At 55.2% G+C, this 16663-nt stretch overlaps 1 protein-coding gene across 1 annotated transcript in view; it reads right to left on the minus strand.

The window, feature by feature from the left end:
- Positions 1-8255: 8255 nt before the first annotated feature.
- Positions 8256-16663, minus strand: part of SRRM3 (serine/arginine repetitive matrix 3) — a 34888-nt gene continuing 26480 nt past the window's right edge. The window contains exons 11-14 of the mRNA XM_023515698.1: positions 11382-11749; positions 10539-10763; positions 10295-10432; positions 8256-8484 (exon numbers count right to left, since the gene is read on the minus strand). Coding sequence (XP_023371466.1) covers positions 8256-8484; positions 10295-10432; positions 10539-10763; positions 11382-11749 — 960 coding nt within the window. The remainder of the gene's footprint in view (positions 8485-10294; positions 10433-10538; positions 10764-11381; positions 11750-16663) is intronic.

The following is a 16663-nucleotide window of genomic DNA, read 5'->3' on the forward strand; positions in this document are numbered from 1 at the left end:
ATTTTTTGGTTGCAGCCGTCATTGTTGTTTGGCGGGTCCGGGCTGGGGATTCGAACCCGCCACCTTAGGTGTACGTGGCTGGTGCCTTAGCCGGTTGAGCTATAGGCGCCAAGCCAGCTCAGGCCTGGTCTTGAACTCGTGAACTCAAGCAATCCACCCACCTCAGTCTCCCAGAGTGCTAGGATTACAGGCGTGAGCCACTGTGCCCGGCTTATCCCTAGATTTTAGACAAAGAAGCTGAGGCCTACAAAGATTAAGTGACCAGTCACTGTCCCCAGGAAAACAAGCAGAGCCAATCTCTTGCTGCTCTAGTCCCCAGGGCTGTCACTTCCTCTCTTTCCCAGTCCCACTCTGTTTGCTGTCCTTGTCCTGGGGCTGCGGTTCTACTCCTGTCAGTTCTACCGGGAGCCAAGGCCATGCATGAGCCCTCAGCCCTGCCCAGGCCCAGACTCCAGGGACAACTTGTAGGGCTGGAAGCCATACTGCAGGCCACTCATCTTGATGAATTATGGGTACCAGCAAGTCCAATCCCCTCTCTGAGCCTCAGTTTCTTTTTTGAGAGGATTCATAAATGGCTCTCTTTCTGACCCACTTGTTCCCCATCAGGGGGCCATGAATATGAGCTCTCCCCTAGCAAGGCCTCTGACCTCCTGGGGCTTTCTGCCCCACCTCCATGCTGGGTCATGTCATAAGCCCAGTGGGTCTCAGTTGGGAGCTCCTGGCTGACCACTCCCCACCTCCCACAGGTTTCAGCACTCCACACCCACCCCTATCCCCAGTTCTATAAAGTCAAGGTGAGGTCAGGAGCCAGGGAGGGCTTTTATCTAACTCTACCTGCCCATCTAGGCCCAGACTGGAGCCCAGGGTGCCCCACCCCAGAAGGAGTTGTTAAGTGTGGTCACGAATGCTTTCAAGTGTGGCCCTGCCAGGCCCAGCCATGCTCTGGGTGGGGGCTTTCTGTCAGAGTGCCTGCACTTTATAGATACAGCTCCTTCATAACTCCCTTCATCTTGCCTGAAACCAGGGCAGGGCGGGTACATCTCTACTGCCCACACAAAGAGAGGTTTTGCAACTCAAGGTGCCCTGCTCTCTCACTCAGAATTCATATTCATCTTCAAGGGATCAGTTCTTGAGGGACAACTCTTAGATCACCCAGCCAATCAAGGGAGGGGACCTGCATGGCTCTGGGCAGCATGGAGATGAGAATGGGGGAGCAGTGGGAAAGAGACTAGGTTTTGAGGTCAGATAGGTCTGGGTTGGGATCTGGGAGCTGCTGTTCACTAACCTGGTAACCTCTCCAAGCCTGCATGTCCTCATCTGCAAAACAGGGCTAACAAGACCCCTGCCCATCTGCGGGCATGTGGTCAGCCTGATACTCAGTGAGTGCCACTACTGAGACTCAGAATAATGAGAATTACTCAAACATAGTGCTTTATAGAACATCACAGTACCTTTTTTTTTTTTTTTTTTTTTGGAGCCAGTGGTTTACTCTGTTGCCCAGGCTAGAGTGCCACGGCATCAGCCTAGCTCACAGCACCCTCAAATTCTTGGGCTCAAGCCATCCTCTTGTCTCAGGCTCCTGAGTAGCTAGGACTACAGGCGTCTGCCACAACACCCAGCTAGTTTTTCTATTTTTAGTAGAGATGGGATCTTGCTCTTGCTCAGGCTGGTCTTGAACTCCTGAGCTTAGGTGAGCCACCTGCTTCAGCCTCCCAGAGTGTTGGGATTGCAGGCATGAACCACCATGTTGGCCCAAACATCACAGTATTTAATCAGAGTCCTATTTTTTTCAAATGAGAACACAGAGGGTCAGACTTTCCCCAAGATCACAAACCTGGTAAGGGGCTCAAGATTCCTGTTCTCCCTTCTGCAAGGGGGACACTTCCCAGTTCAGGAAGGCCTGTGGGGTTCTGGGCCATAGGAGCAGGAGCACAGCTGAGAGTCCCTGTCAGGGCAGGAAGGGTTGGGCCAGGTCCTCTGAGGTCCCTTCCAGCCCTGCCCAGTGCCCTTCCTTTGGGAGGCTGCACTCCTTTCCCGGCATCTGAGCTTTGCAAACAGAGCAAGGGCTGGATGGCAGCTCCCTCTTGCCCACCAGCCCAGCCATTTTTTGACAATCTACGATTGGCTTTGGCATCCTAGGCACTAAGCTGCTGCCAGAGATGTTTTTTTCTGGTATAAAGAGAACATCTCTACCCTCAGAGATTTCCTAGAAGCTATGGGGTACAGGGCACAGGTCATAGCCCACTCACCATTTTTTCTTTCATTTTTTTTTTCTTTTTTTGGAGACAGAGTCTCAAGCTGTTGCCTCAAGCTATAGAATGCCGTGGTGTCACAGCTCACAGCAATCTCCAACTCCAGGGCTTAAGTGATTCTCTTGCCTCAGCCTCCAGAGTAGCTGGGGTTACAAGTGCCTGCCACAATGCCTGGCTATTTTTTGGATGTAGTTGTCATTGTTGTTTGGCAGGCCTGGGCTGGATTCGAACCCGCCAGCTCCAGTATATGTGGCTGGCACCTTAGCCGCTTGAGCTACAGGCGTGGAGCGGCCCCACCCACCTTTCACTGCCCACTGCAGATTCTGGGAAATCCATCATCAGAGGGTCCCTCCCTCATCCCTAACCCCAAAGTCTGGGGTGCTCTGCTGCATCCCCAAGACTAGCCTCCTCTCCTCACACTGTGCCAAGCTTTGGCCAGCCCAGCCAACACCCTGGGCAAGCCTCTGCCAACTGTGGCTGAACCAGCCCCTCCCTTGTTGGCCTAGTCTCAGAGAAAGTGCAAGAGTCTTCTGGCAGCTGCCCAAGCTTCCCAGAGAGGCTTGACAGTTGATAGATTGCACCAGCCCCCAGGCCTGCTGGGAACTGAAAATGTAGGCAGCAGCCATAATTAGAGAGAATGGTGTGGGGGCCCCGGGTCTTTCTGGAAATGTCTAGACACTGCCTCTCTGGGAATCTGTTTCTAAAAACCCATGTCCAACCTGCCCCACTCCTTAGACCTCTGGTTTCTGGTGGGCCTCAGGGGCTACCCCACCCCCCCATCACTGCTGAAAGGGGACATCCTCCAGCTTCTCCCACTCTGGCTGTCCAGCAGAAAGAATCTGTCTAGCTGGGGAGTCTGGGGACCTGGATGTCTTTGATTTAACAATCTTGGCCAGTAGCTGGCTCCTGTGACTCATCTTCTGCTTCTGTACAATGAGACCGTCGGACTGGATGTTCTGTAAAGCTCCTTCCAGGGCCATGAATCAACAATTCCTCCCTCACTCTTCCCCTCCTCCCTGGGGTCCCTGCATTACCTCATCCTGAGCCTAAATGCTCAGGTGGTGGTGACAGGTTCTCTGCTTAACCAAATTTTAGTTAGGCTCCAGACCCTCTTCCTAGGTGCCTCTAGGTACTTCCTTGCTAAATCCAGTTTTAGCAAGAGTTTTGCTAAGTTGGTTTATCAAGAACCCCTCACCCTGAGACCTGATCACCTTCCAGATCTGATCACCCTTGAAATCTGATTGGGTTCCTCATCCTCCTCCATCCCCAGGGGTGTGTGTGGTCACCCTGGCCTGCTTTTAGCTAGAATCCTGCTAGGTAGGCTTAGCCAGAATCCCCCTTACCCCTGATGTGATCCTTTAGTCATTTCCTACCCACTGACTGCCCCTGCTCATTCGCTATAAATTCCCACCTGCCCATGCTATATTTGGAGTTGAGTCTAATCTCATTCCCCCACTGCAAAATCCCAATTGCAGTGGTCCATGTACTTATTATGCTGGTCCTGAATGAAATCTTCCTTACCATGCTTTAACAAATGTCATTGAATAATTTTTTTTCTTATAACAGTGGAGACAGGGGAGGAAAGGATCTGGGGACACTCACCAGACTTGAGATGTGGACATCCCCTCCTGTCAGCCAGCTAAGCCTAGGTGTGACTTAGGGCTGCTTTAAAAATCAGAGTATGATGAAGAAAAGGGGTAGACAGGGACAGAAGTCCTCTGGACCTTCAGGAGATGGAGGTTCCTGTCTTGAGATGGATTTGGAAGCCCCAGAAAGCAGGTGGTGGTGGCGAAGGTGGGAAGCCCTGAGGGGAGGACATCCCATGTTCTTTGTCTCCTGAGATGATATGTAGGTGCTTGGTCATAGGGCCAATTTGCTGAATACTCCCTCAGCTGAGAAAGGCAGGCAGGAGGCCAGGGCGCTTCCAAAAGCATCTTAGAGAGGAGGGGGGATATTGGCTGAGATACCCAAACTGGGCATATGCACTGTAGTTTTGTGGGGCCGTAGGAAACTGATTGAGGAGCAAGGGGAAAATACAGCTAGGAAAACAGGAAACAGAAAGCCCTGTATGACCTCCCAGCTGCAATGTGTTAGGAACAGAGTGGTGCTTCCCTGGGAACCACGAGAGGACCAAGCCAGAAAAGCATGCTCCAGGCTCAGGATTCTTGGGTGAGAAATGCCCACATCTTGGGGAAAGTTCCCCCCACCCCCATTTCTTGCTCCCCTATTGTGGGATTGGCGTTTCCTGTTTTCCTACCTGCCTTCCTGGTATTTTTCCCTTTCCCCAGAGCAGAGTTCAGTCTGTGGGAAGGCCCAGGGGCCTGGTGCCCTCCTCACCCTTCCCTGGGTAATGGGTTCCCCTTCCCCAAGTAGCCAGGGAGGGTGCTGAGCATGTGGGCTTGAGGATTCCAGGCTGGGACAGACTCTTCCTGAGGCAGCAGGATTCAGTCCAGGCATGTTAATTTTGGCATCCTCACTCTCTGTCGCCCTCTCGTGTCTTCTTGCCAACACCACGCCAGGCCTCTGGTCCCACCCTTCCACCTCACTCCGCCAGGTTTCTGGAACTGTTCATCCCCTGGCTCCCTCTTTCACTCATTTACTCATTCAACAAACATTTCAAAGGGGCCTATTTGGGGGATGCAGAGGTAAAGTAGACATGGCCTGGCCTCCAGAAGCTCAGAGCTTTGGGGAGAGACGTGCTAACAATGAAATGACTGGAACAAGAGCAGCCTTAAAGCACAGGCTCTCAGAGGAAGCCAGGGAAAGGGTTCAGCCCAGCGGGAGATCAGGAAGCCGCCATGGAATAGGAGGTAGCTGGTTGGGAGAGCCCACCTGAGCCTGTGGAGGTGGCAAAGGTGCAAACAGGGTCCAGCTGGGCAGGGATGTCCTAGAGTCAAGTGCAGTGATGGGAGATAAGCTTGGAGAGCCAACAGGAGCCAGGGATGGCAAATTCCAGCCTTCCGACAGCCTTCCAAGGCCCATGAGGGAGTGGACATGGTCACAGGACACAGGGTCCACAGGAATTGTTTCATTCATTTAATACTGTGTCCTCTGAGCCCAGAGCTGTGCTGGGCACATGGAAGATACTCAATAAGTACTTGTGAGATAAGTGAGGGAATGGTTAGATTTACAAGTTAGAAATAGCAGGAGGGACTGGAGAGGGCAAGAGGGTCAGTGTGGTGGCTGGGCGACCAGGAGCTGAGCTGAGAGAGAAAGGAAGTCCTGTCTTGGGGTAGCCTCACTGTGGGTGCAGAAGAGGTAGCCTGTTGGGCTGGGCAGTAAGGGAAGGTGCTGGGGTGTGGGGGACAGTGCAGCTAGGCAGCAGCTCCTAAGGCCAATGCCAGGCTCAGTGTGACAGGCTGAACTTCATGCCAGCCTTTGGGTGTGTTTCGTGCTCCCCAGGAGATGGCATGTCCAGAGCAAGGCCAAATGTGCCCTTCTGTAGCTCCAACCCCTTGCCTGAGCCCAGTTTTGCTGAACTTGTCTAAAAGGTTAAAGAGATCACCAGGGCTTCTTTCAACAGCTTCCAGAAATAGAGCCAGTGGCCAGAAGCCATTTTAGGTGCCACTTCTAGTTTGGGGGAAGAGAAACTGGAAAGCGGTTGTGTGCAGGCACAGCCCCAGGCTCTGGGGACCGGACAGAGGCCACCTCCCAGGTTATGGCTCTCACAGAGAGGAAAGCCTGGGCCATGTTGTCTGCACTCTCAGCACAGGTGGAACCCCGAGGGCCCCAAAGAGCTTTAGAGGGCACATAAGATCCTATGCTACCCGCCAAATCATGGGCATGTGCACAATGTTTTGGTAAAAGGGTTCTCAGCCTTCATCAGATTCTCAAAGGACACATTTTAAAATAAAACAAGAAGGGAAATACAAGGTTACAATCCACCACTCTAAGAAAAGGAAAAGAATAAGAAAGAGGAAAAGAAGGAGAGAAGAAAGAAGGCAAGGAAGAGGAGATTTTGTGTATTTCTTTAGATCTAATAAAAGAAAGAAATACAAAGGGAAGCTGGGCACAGGGGCTTGAGCCCATCATCCCAGCTACTTGGGAGGCTGAGGCAGGTTCAAGATCAGCTTGGGTGATACAGTGAGACCTTGTCTCTAAGAAACAAAAAGAGGAAATCCAGTATTGTAAGGCAGACTCTCTCCTAGTGCCTAGCCAGGGCTAGGCACTTGGTGTTTTCTCTAAGTGGTCATCTTTTGAATCCAGACCTATATCACCTGCCAATATTTCATTTCTACTCTATTTTAGTCCTGTGAGTCAGACAGCTGAGAAGTGCCAGGATTCACACCCAAGGGCTCACAGCTATGTTCTGGACACTCTGGAACAGGCCACCATATAGTGAGGTCCTCTGTGTGTCTGCCCTGGGCCTCCTCCCTCTACCTTGTTCCTGGGACACCACTGAAACTAGGCTAGGAGGAAGGTCTCCTTGGGTCTCTGTTTTCTTCCCCACTGGACCACTGGAAGGCTTTAGTGGGGGATGGACACCCTGGGCCCTGTTCCTCTGTGCCAGCTCTTCTCTTTGGGGTCTCAAGGAGCCCCCACCTTTTATTCCTTAGAAGGAAGAACCCTAGGACCCCCACCCTCCTTAGTCTCCCCAGGTGACCACATTCACAGAGTCCTGGTCTTATCACCTGTTATCCGGGCACCGAGGGTTTTATTAGAGTTCAATTTCTATCCGCACTGCGGAATATACGGAACCCGGACCAGACTCCAGCCCCCCCACCCCAGAGCCCAGGGCATCTGCCCAGCTGGGCCAAGGAAGACTTTGTGAGATCCCTGAGGGCCCCAGGAGGAGGGGGCTGGGAGCAGCAGGAGAGGAAGGAGGCACTGCTTCTGCTTCAGTGCTCCAGGCCAAGGCCCTCAGCCTAGACCCTCCCCTCCTTTCCAAGGGCTATACCACTCCTTCCATGGGGAGCCTGGGCTGACTTTGGCTCCACTAAACCCCAGGAGGAGGTGAGGTGCAGCCTCAGGCAAGCCTCTGTGTCTGTGACCCTTGGCTGCCATTGGGTCCAAGTACCAGACCCCTGTACAGGCTGCTCTCTCTGATGGGGCTGGGGTGCTGCTGACCTGTACCCCTCTCTTCCTGCTCCCCTGAGCCTACTTGGTCACTGGACTGCATTGCTTTTTTTCTCTTTTCTCACCTCCATCTATCCATTTTGAATGAACCCCTTTTGTCAGATGCAAATGACACTGTATCCCTCCCATCTTGCCATGCAGAAGGCCTGGCCCTGTGGCCTTGGCCCAGGGCATGGGGTGAGGACTGGAGGGGAGAGCTTGGCCTGGAGAGGTGGGACCAAAAGTGAGCTCCCTGGATTCCCAGGCTGGAGTTTGGGGGCCACCCATCAGGGTTCTCCTGGGCCAGAGGAAGGGCTTGGGGAGGGTGTGGGACCAGCACCAACCCTCAGTCAGGGTCCTCCTGCAGCCAGCTCAGAAGGATCCAGCTCCCCAGCATGGCTGGTGGTACACCAGGGTTAGGTCATTCTTCCTGCTGTCAAGCTTAGATCCTGCCTGCTGTACCATCTCCTCATCCTCCCAGTGATGGGAATAGAGGGTTCTGCAGAGTTGGAAGTGGGGAGGGGAGGCTCCCAGGTCTGGCACCTTTTAAGGTGTCCCTGGGTACACTGAACTGAGGTGAAGTGATAGCAGGATATGGACTCTCATGCCACCTGCCAGCAGCAGTCCCCAGCTTGGAGAGCTGGCATCAAGCAGGAAGGGGGACAGGGTAGTCCCTGTGTTCGCAACGGCTCTTTGTTCCTTGGACATGGTGGGTAGGCAGGAGGTGGGGGTGGATACCCTTTAGAAGGAGCACAATCTGGATGCTCCTTGTCCACAGGGCGCCCACCCTCAAAGCCTTCTCTTGTCCCATCTGCCCATGCACTGGCCCCAGGGCCTCTTTGTAGCCATGGGGGGTGTGTGTGGTGCAGTCCCCCTTCACCTTGTGGTCCTAGGACTTGCCCCTTGCCTCTCCCTGTGCCAGGGGGGCACAAAGCTGGGTCTGTGGGCTCAGAAGCCCCCACTCTCAGAGCTGCTCCGGCTATGATAGCTGGGACTGGGGGTCCGGGATGGGCTGCGTGTACGGCTGCGGGTCCCATGACTGCGACTGCTGTAGCTTCCGTGGCTGTGGCCAGGGCTGGGGCTGCGGCTGTGACTCCGGCTTGAGTAGTCGCTGCTCAGGCAGCTGGAGGAAGAGGAGGGACTGGGCCGGTAGTATGGGATAGGACGCTTTCGAGCACTGCCGGGAGGAAAAGTGGATTATAGACCATCCTTGGCCAGGAGCTCTGCCCATCCTGGGCCCTCACTTAGGCTCCAAGCCCCATCCCAGCAGTGGCCAGTGCTTCCTGCCTCAGTTTCCTCTGAGTCCTAGGCTTACAGAATTTGAGTCAGTGTCACTTGCCAATTCCATATTGATCATTTTGTTTTTCCTCACCTGTCTGCAGAGAAAGGAGCCCAAACTTTCCTAATCTGAGTTTCTACTGATAAATATTTGTTGAATGAATAAAACTTATAAATATGATGGCCTCACATCAAGCAAGCTAAACAGTGGCCTCTTTGCATGGAAGTGTCTATGAAGACAGCCCAGCCCTGTTTCTCTGTTTGCCTATCCCTCAGGTAATCAAGGATTTTGGTTTCTTAGGTCCCTCAAAAGGAACAAGGAGGGGACCCCTGGCCACTGCTGCTGGTGCCCGAAGCTGGCCCAGTCCCGCTGGCCCCAGTCTACACTCAGCTACCTCCCAGTGGCCCAGAGTTAGTGTGAAGCAGGAGGCTACAACCCAAAGAAAAGAGAAGACAGTGGTTAAGGGGGCAACAATGCCCCATGTCAGGGTTAATTCTGAGGAAGAAAATAGGTGTGCATTAGTGGGAGGAGGAGGCAGCTTGGGAGAGCGGCTGAGTAGGTGCCAGGTAGAAAGTTTTGGGGGTGGGTTTGGCCATCTTAGGACCCCAGCCTGTGGTTGGGGTCTGTGAACTGTCTGGGGCACATCCCAAGCCTGGTGGTCTGTCCTTAAACTCTGGGATGAGGGGAAGAGGCAAGGCCCTTTCCTCCCTCAGTGACCTGGATCACCAAGGACTGGGAAGGACCAGTTTGAGGATCATACTCTGCAGGAGCTGAAAAGATGCTCAGGGTGCCCTGCTTAGTGTACAGATGCAGCAACCAGGACCCAGAGAGGCACACAGATCTTCCAAGGCTGCCCAACAAGGCAGTGGCAGAGCTGGGCTTGGAACTTTGCCTGTGGCTCTCCACTCCCTGTGCTGTTAATCCAGGGCTTCAGGGTGATTTCCACAAAGGCAGACCATAATCTTGCCAAGAAACCCAGGCCCAGCCCCCTCAAGTCCTAGCAGAGAAGCCCTGATCATGGTTTTTGCCACATCAGCTGCACTCTGGGCTGTGTGGGGCAGTGGAGGGACAGGTTCCTCTGAGTGCTGCCCCAGAGACCAGACTGCTGTGCCCCCTCCTCCAATTCCCCCAGTTAGTGAGAAAAGGAGAGGCAGACAGACGGACAGCTGACCGGAGCCAGACCAGCTCACATGGGCATCTCCACGGCAGCCTGTGGAGAGGGGTCCACCTGGCCCCCAGGCTGGCCACAGGCCACTCAGCAGGCTGGACCTTGAGATGAAGGAGAAAAGGAGACATCATTGTCCAGAGATGGATGTGGGGGGAAGGGCAGGGCTCCAGAGGGGTGGCTGGAATCTTCCAGAGCTGAACTTCATGCCTGCTGCTGCCCACCCAGACCCAAGTGCAGACCCCTGTCCCCTCCATGGGCCCTTAGGCCCCCACCGGGGGCCTTTGCCTTCTGAGGCCTATGCCACCTCTCTCTCTGACCATTCACACGACCTTGCACCTCCAGTTCCAGCCCCATCCTCAGTGAGCCTTGAGGCTCCCGCTGGGCAGGGAACCCACCTGCTCCCCTTCAGCTCTCCCTCCCTTTGCGCAGGCCAGCTTCAGTCGGTCGTCCAAGAAGGGCCCCCGGGGCCGAGGTCTCCGTACCAAGCCAGGCCTGCAGCCCCAGCCCTGCGTCCCCGCAGGCCCCCAGGCCCCTGCATACCTGGTAATGCGCCGTGGCTCCATGAAGCTGGGCGAGTCCCGGCGCCGCTTGCGTATGGGCGAATAGCTGCGGGAGCGGCGCCGTGAGCGGGCGGCCTCGGCCTCGGCGTGTCTCGCGCGGCCCTCGCTATCCTTGTCCCTGCGGGGGGCAGTCTCTGGTGAACACGCGGCCTGGTCGCCCAGCCCTGCAGCCGGCTCCTCGACGCGGTCCCAGGCGTCGGTGGGGCGGGCGGACGGGCACTCACCGGCCTAGGGTTTTCTTGGGCGACGACGAGCGGCTGGCGCTGCGGGGTCTCTTCTCCGGGGACCGAGAGCGGGATTTGGAGGGCGAGCGGCTGGAGCTCCAAGAACGTGGGTGGGGGCCTGGGCTGCGCGAAGAGCTCTTCCCCTCGGCGCCGCCACGCCTGCAGTGTGCTCCTGGGGACGTAGAGGTGCTAGCAGGCCGTGCACGCGGGGGCCGCTCCTTCGCCCTGGAGGAGAGTAGGGAAGAAGGTGGGGGGTTGTTCAGCGACCCCATAAGTGGCATCCAGGAGGAGAGAGGTCTGGGGCGGGGGGGCCAGGGAGGGCCCCGGTGTGTGTGGGTGGGGAAAGTGCTCGGTGACGGGAGAGAGCACTGACTGGGCAATCAGTGCAAGAGGAGCTTGGTAAGGGGAAGGTTTGGGGGGGGTCTCAGTGGAGGAAGGGCGCTAGTGGAATGGGGAGAGTGATCAGTGAAGAGGGAAGCCCAGTAGGGGAGAGAATGTCCCGTGACTGGAGTAATCAGTGGGAAAAGGAGAATTCCACGGGAGACGGACAGACATTCCGTGGTGTGGGAGTGGTGTGGAGGGTCCACGAGGGGAAGGGAAACTGGGGGTGTGTCAGGATCAGTAGGGAAAGGAGTTCCCTGGGGGGAGAAAATGGGGGAGGAGAACTCTACTTAGAACTACGTTTAGAGGTGTGTGTGTCAGGATCTGTAGGGGAGGAAGGAAGGTCCATAGTGGGGATAGTGAGGGAGCTCCGCGGGGGCGTCAGTGAGTTCAGGGGATCAGTGGAGGAGGGAGCTGGGGGAATATCAGTGCAGGGGAGTTCTGAGAGCGGGGCGGGCTAACCGTTTCCCGTGGCTGTCGTGGCCTCGCTCTGAGCCGGAGCCCGGCTCAGGCCCAGGGCCAGGGGCGCCGCCGCCGCTTCCCGAGTCGCTGCTGGAGTGGGCCCTGCTGAGCGAGCGCGATGAGCCCCGGGGAGGCGCTGGCCGGGCGCGCCGGCGGCCCCTGCGTCTGGGCGCGGACGCGGAGGACCGCGAGCGCCGCCGCCGCCGCCGCCGCCGTCGCCGCCTGGCCGCCCCGCCCGCCGCGCGGCCTCCGCGGCCCTGCGACGACGGCGCCGAGCGCGGGCTTGGGCTCTGCTTCCCCCGCGTAGGCGGCGTGGGTGCGGCGGCGGCCGCCCTGTCGCGGGCCCTGGGCGAGGGCGAGCTGGGCTTCTGGTGGAGAGAGAGGCAGAGAGGGCGCGGAGGGGCGGAGAGGGAGAGAGAGAGCGGCAGAGACGCGGGATAGAGCAGAGAGGTCGAAGCAGAGACAGGTGGAAGCAGAGAGACAGGGAGAGAGAGAGGGCGAGTGCACAGACAAGTGGGAAGGAGAAGAGGAGAAGAGAAGGAAGAGAGAGGAGAAGAGAGAGAAGAGAAGGAGAAGGAAGAGAGAGAAGAAGAGAAGAGAAGAGAAGGGGAAGGAAGAGAGAGAAGAAGAGAAGAGAAGGGGAAGGAAGAGAGAGAAGAGAAGAGAAGAGAGAAGCAGCAGCAAGGACAAGAGCAGAGGCAGAAAGAGGACAGACCAAGACGAGCGAGAGAGTGAGGGTGAGAGAGCAAGCGGGTGGGGGTAGGGGGGGAGAGAAGGAGAGAGGGCTTTCACCGGGCCCGGACCGAGGGCTGCCAGTCCCGGAACATCGCACACACGGTTCCCCGCGCCTGCCCTGCCTCTGCCTCTCCTGAGTGTCCACCTTCTGGCCTCAACAGTGCAGCTCATGCAAGGTTCTCGGCATGCAAAACACAAGAGGGACGGAGCGGTGTGGGGGGGAGCTGGAAGGGAGGGGTTCCAGGACAGGCACCGCTAGCACTGCCCCCCGATGGGTCGGAGGATTCCCGGCAGAGAGAAGAGAGAGCCGCACCGGGAGGGGGGCCGGGACCAGCCCACCAGGCCAGGCCCCCAGCGCAGGGGTGTGGCGAGGGGATGGAGGGTCACACAGCACACAGATGGGGTGGGGACGGGGTAGGGGGACAACTGAATTCAAAACTGAACCGAAGAAAGGGAGGAAACAGAAATAAAAAACAAAATCCACAAATGTCATTAGATACCAAAATCAAAAACAATGTCTCATCTCCTGGGGAACCTGCCAGTTTTCTGTTAATACTTTTATTTCTTTGTTTTCCGGCCCTGCAGAGAGCTGTGGAGCTGTCAGTAGTACCCGACTGTCTTTCTGTTTCTCTCTTTTCTTTTCTTTTTTTTTTTCTTTTTCTTTTCTTTAATTTTTTTTTTTAAGTTCTGATTTTAAGTCCCTCTTGGTTAACGTCCACTTACCAATAAAGTGGCACTTCCTCCTTTAGTAGGTAAGGTGTGTAAGAAAAGGGAAAAGTGTGGTAGCATAAGTTCATCATTAGATTCACAAAAATGCAAGAGAGATAGAGATAGAGAGAGAGAAACGCAACCACCCCATTCTAAGCCTGGATGAGGCTGTGCTGCCTCTGGAGGAAGGACTGGCAGCGCCCGGCTCCTGAATGGGCACCTATTGGGTGACTGCTGGATAGAGTTTTTTCCAAAAACTGGAGTTAGGACACAAGGATGGGGATACAGAAAACCAGAAAGGGGACCTGGCCCATCAAAAAGGCCCTGGCTGGGAACCAGGAGTCTGGGAGCCTGCGGCTAACTCACCAAGCAACCCTGGCCAAGTCACTTCTGCCTTCTGGGCCTGTTTCCCTGTTCACAAGGGGAGAGGTCTGGGTTTTGCTTCCCTAATGTCCCTTCCAGGGAAAATATTCCAGCATTCTCTGCATGCCCTTGGCCACCCTCCCAATGCCCCTCCCTGTGCAGAGCTGACCCCCCCCTCTTGTCCTGGGACCTCCATCTAGTAGCCGCTGATTGTACTTGTCTGTTTATAGGTCTATTCCTCTCCCCAAACCCTCCAGTCGCCACCACCAACTTGACTGTGTGCACTTCAAAGACAGATTTGGTGTCTGATTCAGCTCTGTTTTTATCAGAGAACTTGGCACCCAGTAAGTACCACTTGGTGAGGAAGGAAAGAATGCCTTCACAGGGCCAGGGCCAACTAGGGAGTCCCAGAAGCAGGGTGTGGCACAGACCAAGCTCTTTGGTATGCTCTTTGGATGAGAGGACAACCTTGCTGCCAGGCACTGGGAGGAGAATGGTTTCCTTGGCATAGCCCTGGGCAGTTTCTACTGAGGGCAAAGTGGTACCCAGGCCACTCCCTGTAAGCCTAGATTAGAGGGTGGAACAGGATGGGCATGGGGTGGAGTTAGGAGGACTGGCAGCTGATGCAGCCAATGAACTCCAGCTCTAGTGATGAGAGCAGCTGCCCAAAGCCCAGGGGACCAAGAAGACCTTTCTTGGGAGAGCCTGGTTGCTCCATTTGGGTCAGAAACAGGCATAGGTGGGCAGAGTGGCTATCACCTGGTGTTGTGGTGTTCTTTGAGCCCCCCTACTCTCCTAATTACTCTCCAGCTCACCCTTCACCTAGACTAGGAGAGTAAGAGTCTGGGTTGTTCAACTATGGCCCCTCTGAGATGGCAGTTCTGTTTCTAGTAGACATCACCAGAAGACCCTTGGGCTGCACTAACACATACCCACTCCACCCTGGCAAATGGCCAGTGCCTCAGTGCTTCTGAGCATTTAGCATTGCACTGAGGCATTTAGCATTCTTTTCTGTCAAGAAGAGGCCAATAAGAAAGAACTCTCCAGAAGCTGCATATTTGCAACTTCTGGCCCATACCCGTACACTCTTGTCAGAGTGTAAGGTGAACAGACACCATGTGGGAGCCAAGGCATAACTAGGCATAACTTAAGAGGTCACTGGGCCCCTCCTTCAAGAAGTCTTTGCCTGCTTCTTTGGTCAGGGGAGCCAGCAGCAAGTGGGCAGAGCACTAAACTTTGGAATCAGGACCTAGATTTGTGCCAGCTACTTCTGACTCAAAGGAAGGGGCCAGCAGTGGGAAAGGAAGACAGGAGCCATTCTGTTCCTTCCCACTGTCAAGCTGGGAGTGAGATAGGAGTGTTAGCAACACAAAGGGTCTGGGTAGTGGCTGCCTGCTTCCATCATGGTGCTGCCTCAAACATGGAGGTCTGAGCCTCTAGCCCAGGTTCCCTGTGCTGACCTGGATGCTTCTTGCCTGGTGCATCCTAGGATCCAGCCTTTTCCCCATTTCCCTCCAAGCTACTGACCTGCCATAGCTGTAGATGATAGTCACTGGCAAGGTGACTGATTCAAGTGTGTTCTGAAGCCTTAAGGAAATGACCTAACTCCAGGGACCTCAGGTTCCCTATTGGTAAAATGGCAGTCCATGGAGTCTTTGCTGGTCAGGCCAGTGTTGGGGCTGGGAGGTCTTTTAAGCACACTGACTCATGGTCTCCTCACAGACTGATAGGGGTGGAGCAGTATAGGAATGCCTGGGCCCCATGGGGTATCCTCTGGGTGACAGGACACTGGAGGATGGGAGCAAGGCACTGCTGGGTAGGGTGGCAGATGGGGCCAACCTCATGTCCCTCTCCACCTTTCCCTCCAGAAGGCCTCAGGAAACAGTCACCACAATCCTGCCAGAGGCTGTACTTGTCCTCACCTTGGCTGGGTCTTATTCTTCCCAGTAATTGAGGGAAGATCCAAGGCCAAATACTATGGGATTTCATAGCCCAAAAGGACTGTGGTGGCCAAAGACCTCAAAATCTCCTCCAGGAAGCCTGCTTTTTGTGATGCTTATTCCTCTTGCTTGGGCCTCCTACCTGCCTCCCTCCCAATCCTCCCCCCCCCCCCAGCCTGGCTCATGCCTACTGGTCTTCCATCCTCAGTTTTAGATGCCTCTTGCAGGGGCCTCTCTTGACCTCCAGGCTGAGCCCCCTCTGTGATCCCACAGAACCTCCTTCCATTCCTTCAGTGTGGCCTCTCTCCAGGGGTTACATGTGGAGCATATCTCCTCATCCACACTTTGGCTTATCCCCTCTCATAATGCTGAGTGACCTTTGTCAGTCCTCCAGCCTGAGGGGGAAGGAGGGCCACACACCCAGGCCTACTTGCCTCTCTCCCGGCTGGGACACCCAGGTGGGGTCTGGCACAGAGAGGAAGGGCTAGCATATGTCTGTTTAGCATACATGTGAATGAGCAAATGAGGGACCTCCCTGCCTTTGAGGGACCTTCCTGCTTCCAGGAGACCTTGAGCTCATTGGTACCACTTGCTACCTGACATATTTTCTTTTGCTCATGTAAGAAGTTTTTGAGGGTCAAGGAGAAAAAGACAATGACAACAAGTAGCAAGGTGCTCACTGTTCCTGGTACTCTGAAGATCAAGAATAGGAAAGTATCTGAGAGGCATCCCCCAGGGGCTCAGAAAACTACTGCCTCTAACTCAGTGTTCCAGGTCCCACTGGTGGGTCCCTTGGCATGGCAGGAAATCCTCAGGGATGGAGCCTCCACTCTCCCATAAGGCTGGAACAGTCCCTGCTATAAGACCAATAGCACTTTCTTCCTTTCTTAAGAACCACTGCCCACCTGCCCTCCCAAGTTGAGTGAATGAGCTTCCAAGTACCTGCCCCTGGGATAAACCCAGGGTTGGGGTGGGGGATAGTGGGACCTTTTCTTTCCAAAGCTGAAGATGGAGGCGACCCCATGGGTTGGGGCACTGAACTTCTGTAGCTGCTCCTAGGTTTAAAGGAGGCAGTTGGTAGAGAGGTGGGGTCCCAGGAGGCCTTCCTCTGACTCCACTACCCTCAGTGTGGCTAGATGAACCCTGGAGCTGGAAGTCACAAGTCTCAGGACCTAGGCCTGGTACTGCCCCAATACTCTGAGGGACCTTGGCCTTTACTGACTGTCTTTTCTGCATCATTCTGCTCCAAGGGACCCCATTAAGCTGCTCAAATTCATAAGGCACAAGGATACTGGGGGGTTAAGAGGGCCCTGGTCTGGGTCAGGTAGTGGCCTACATGGGGAGGCAGATGAGCTAAGCATCCATTCCATCTGCCAAATGACTCCACAGAGACTTTGCTAAGTAGGCCTCTAAATCCAGCACCTACTTCTGGCCAGCTGACTCCCCAAAGCTAGTCTGTCATCACACCAAAAGATAGAGCTGTGAGGCCCAGCTCTGGTGCCAGTAGCTGCCCCAGAGCCTAGCAGCTCCTACCCC

This window comes from Otolemur garnettii, unplaced genomic scaffold, assembly GCF_000181295.1.
Source record: "Otolemur garnettii isolate 467f Iridium unplaced genomic scaffold, OtoGar3 scaffold00077, whole genome shotgun sequence".
In the NCBI taxonomy this organism is placed as follows: Eukaryota; Metazoa; Chordata; class Mammalia; order Primates; family Galagidae; genus Otolemur; species Otolemur garnettii.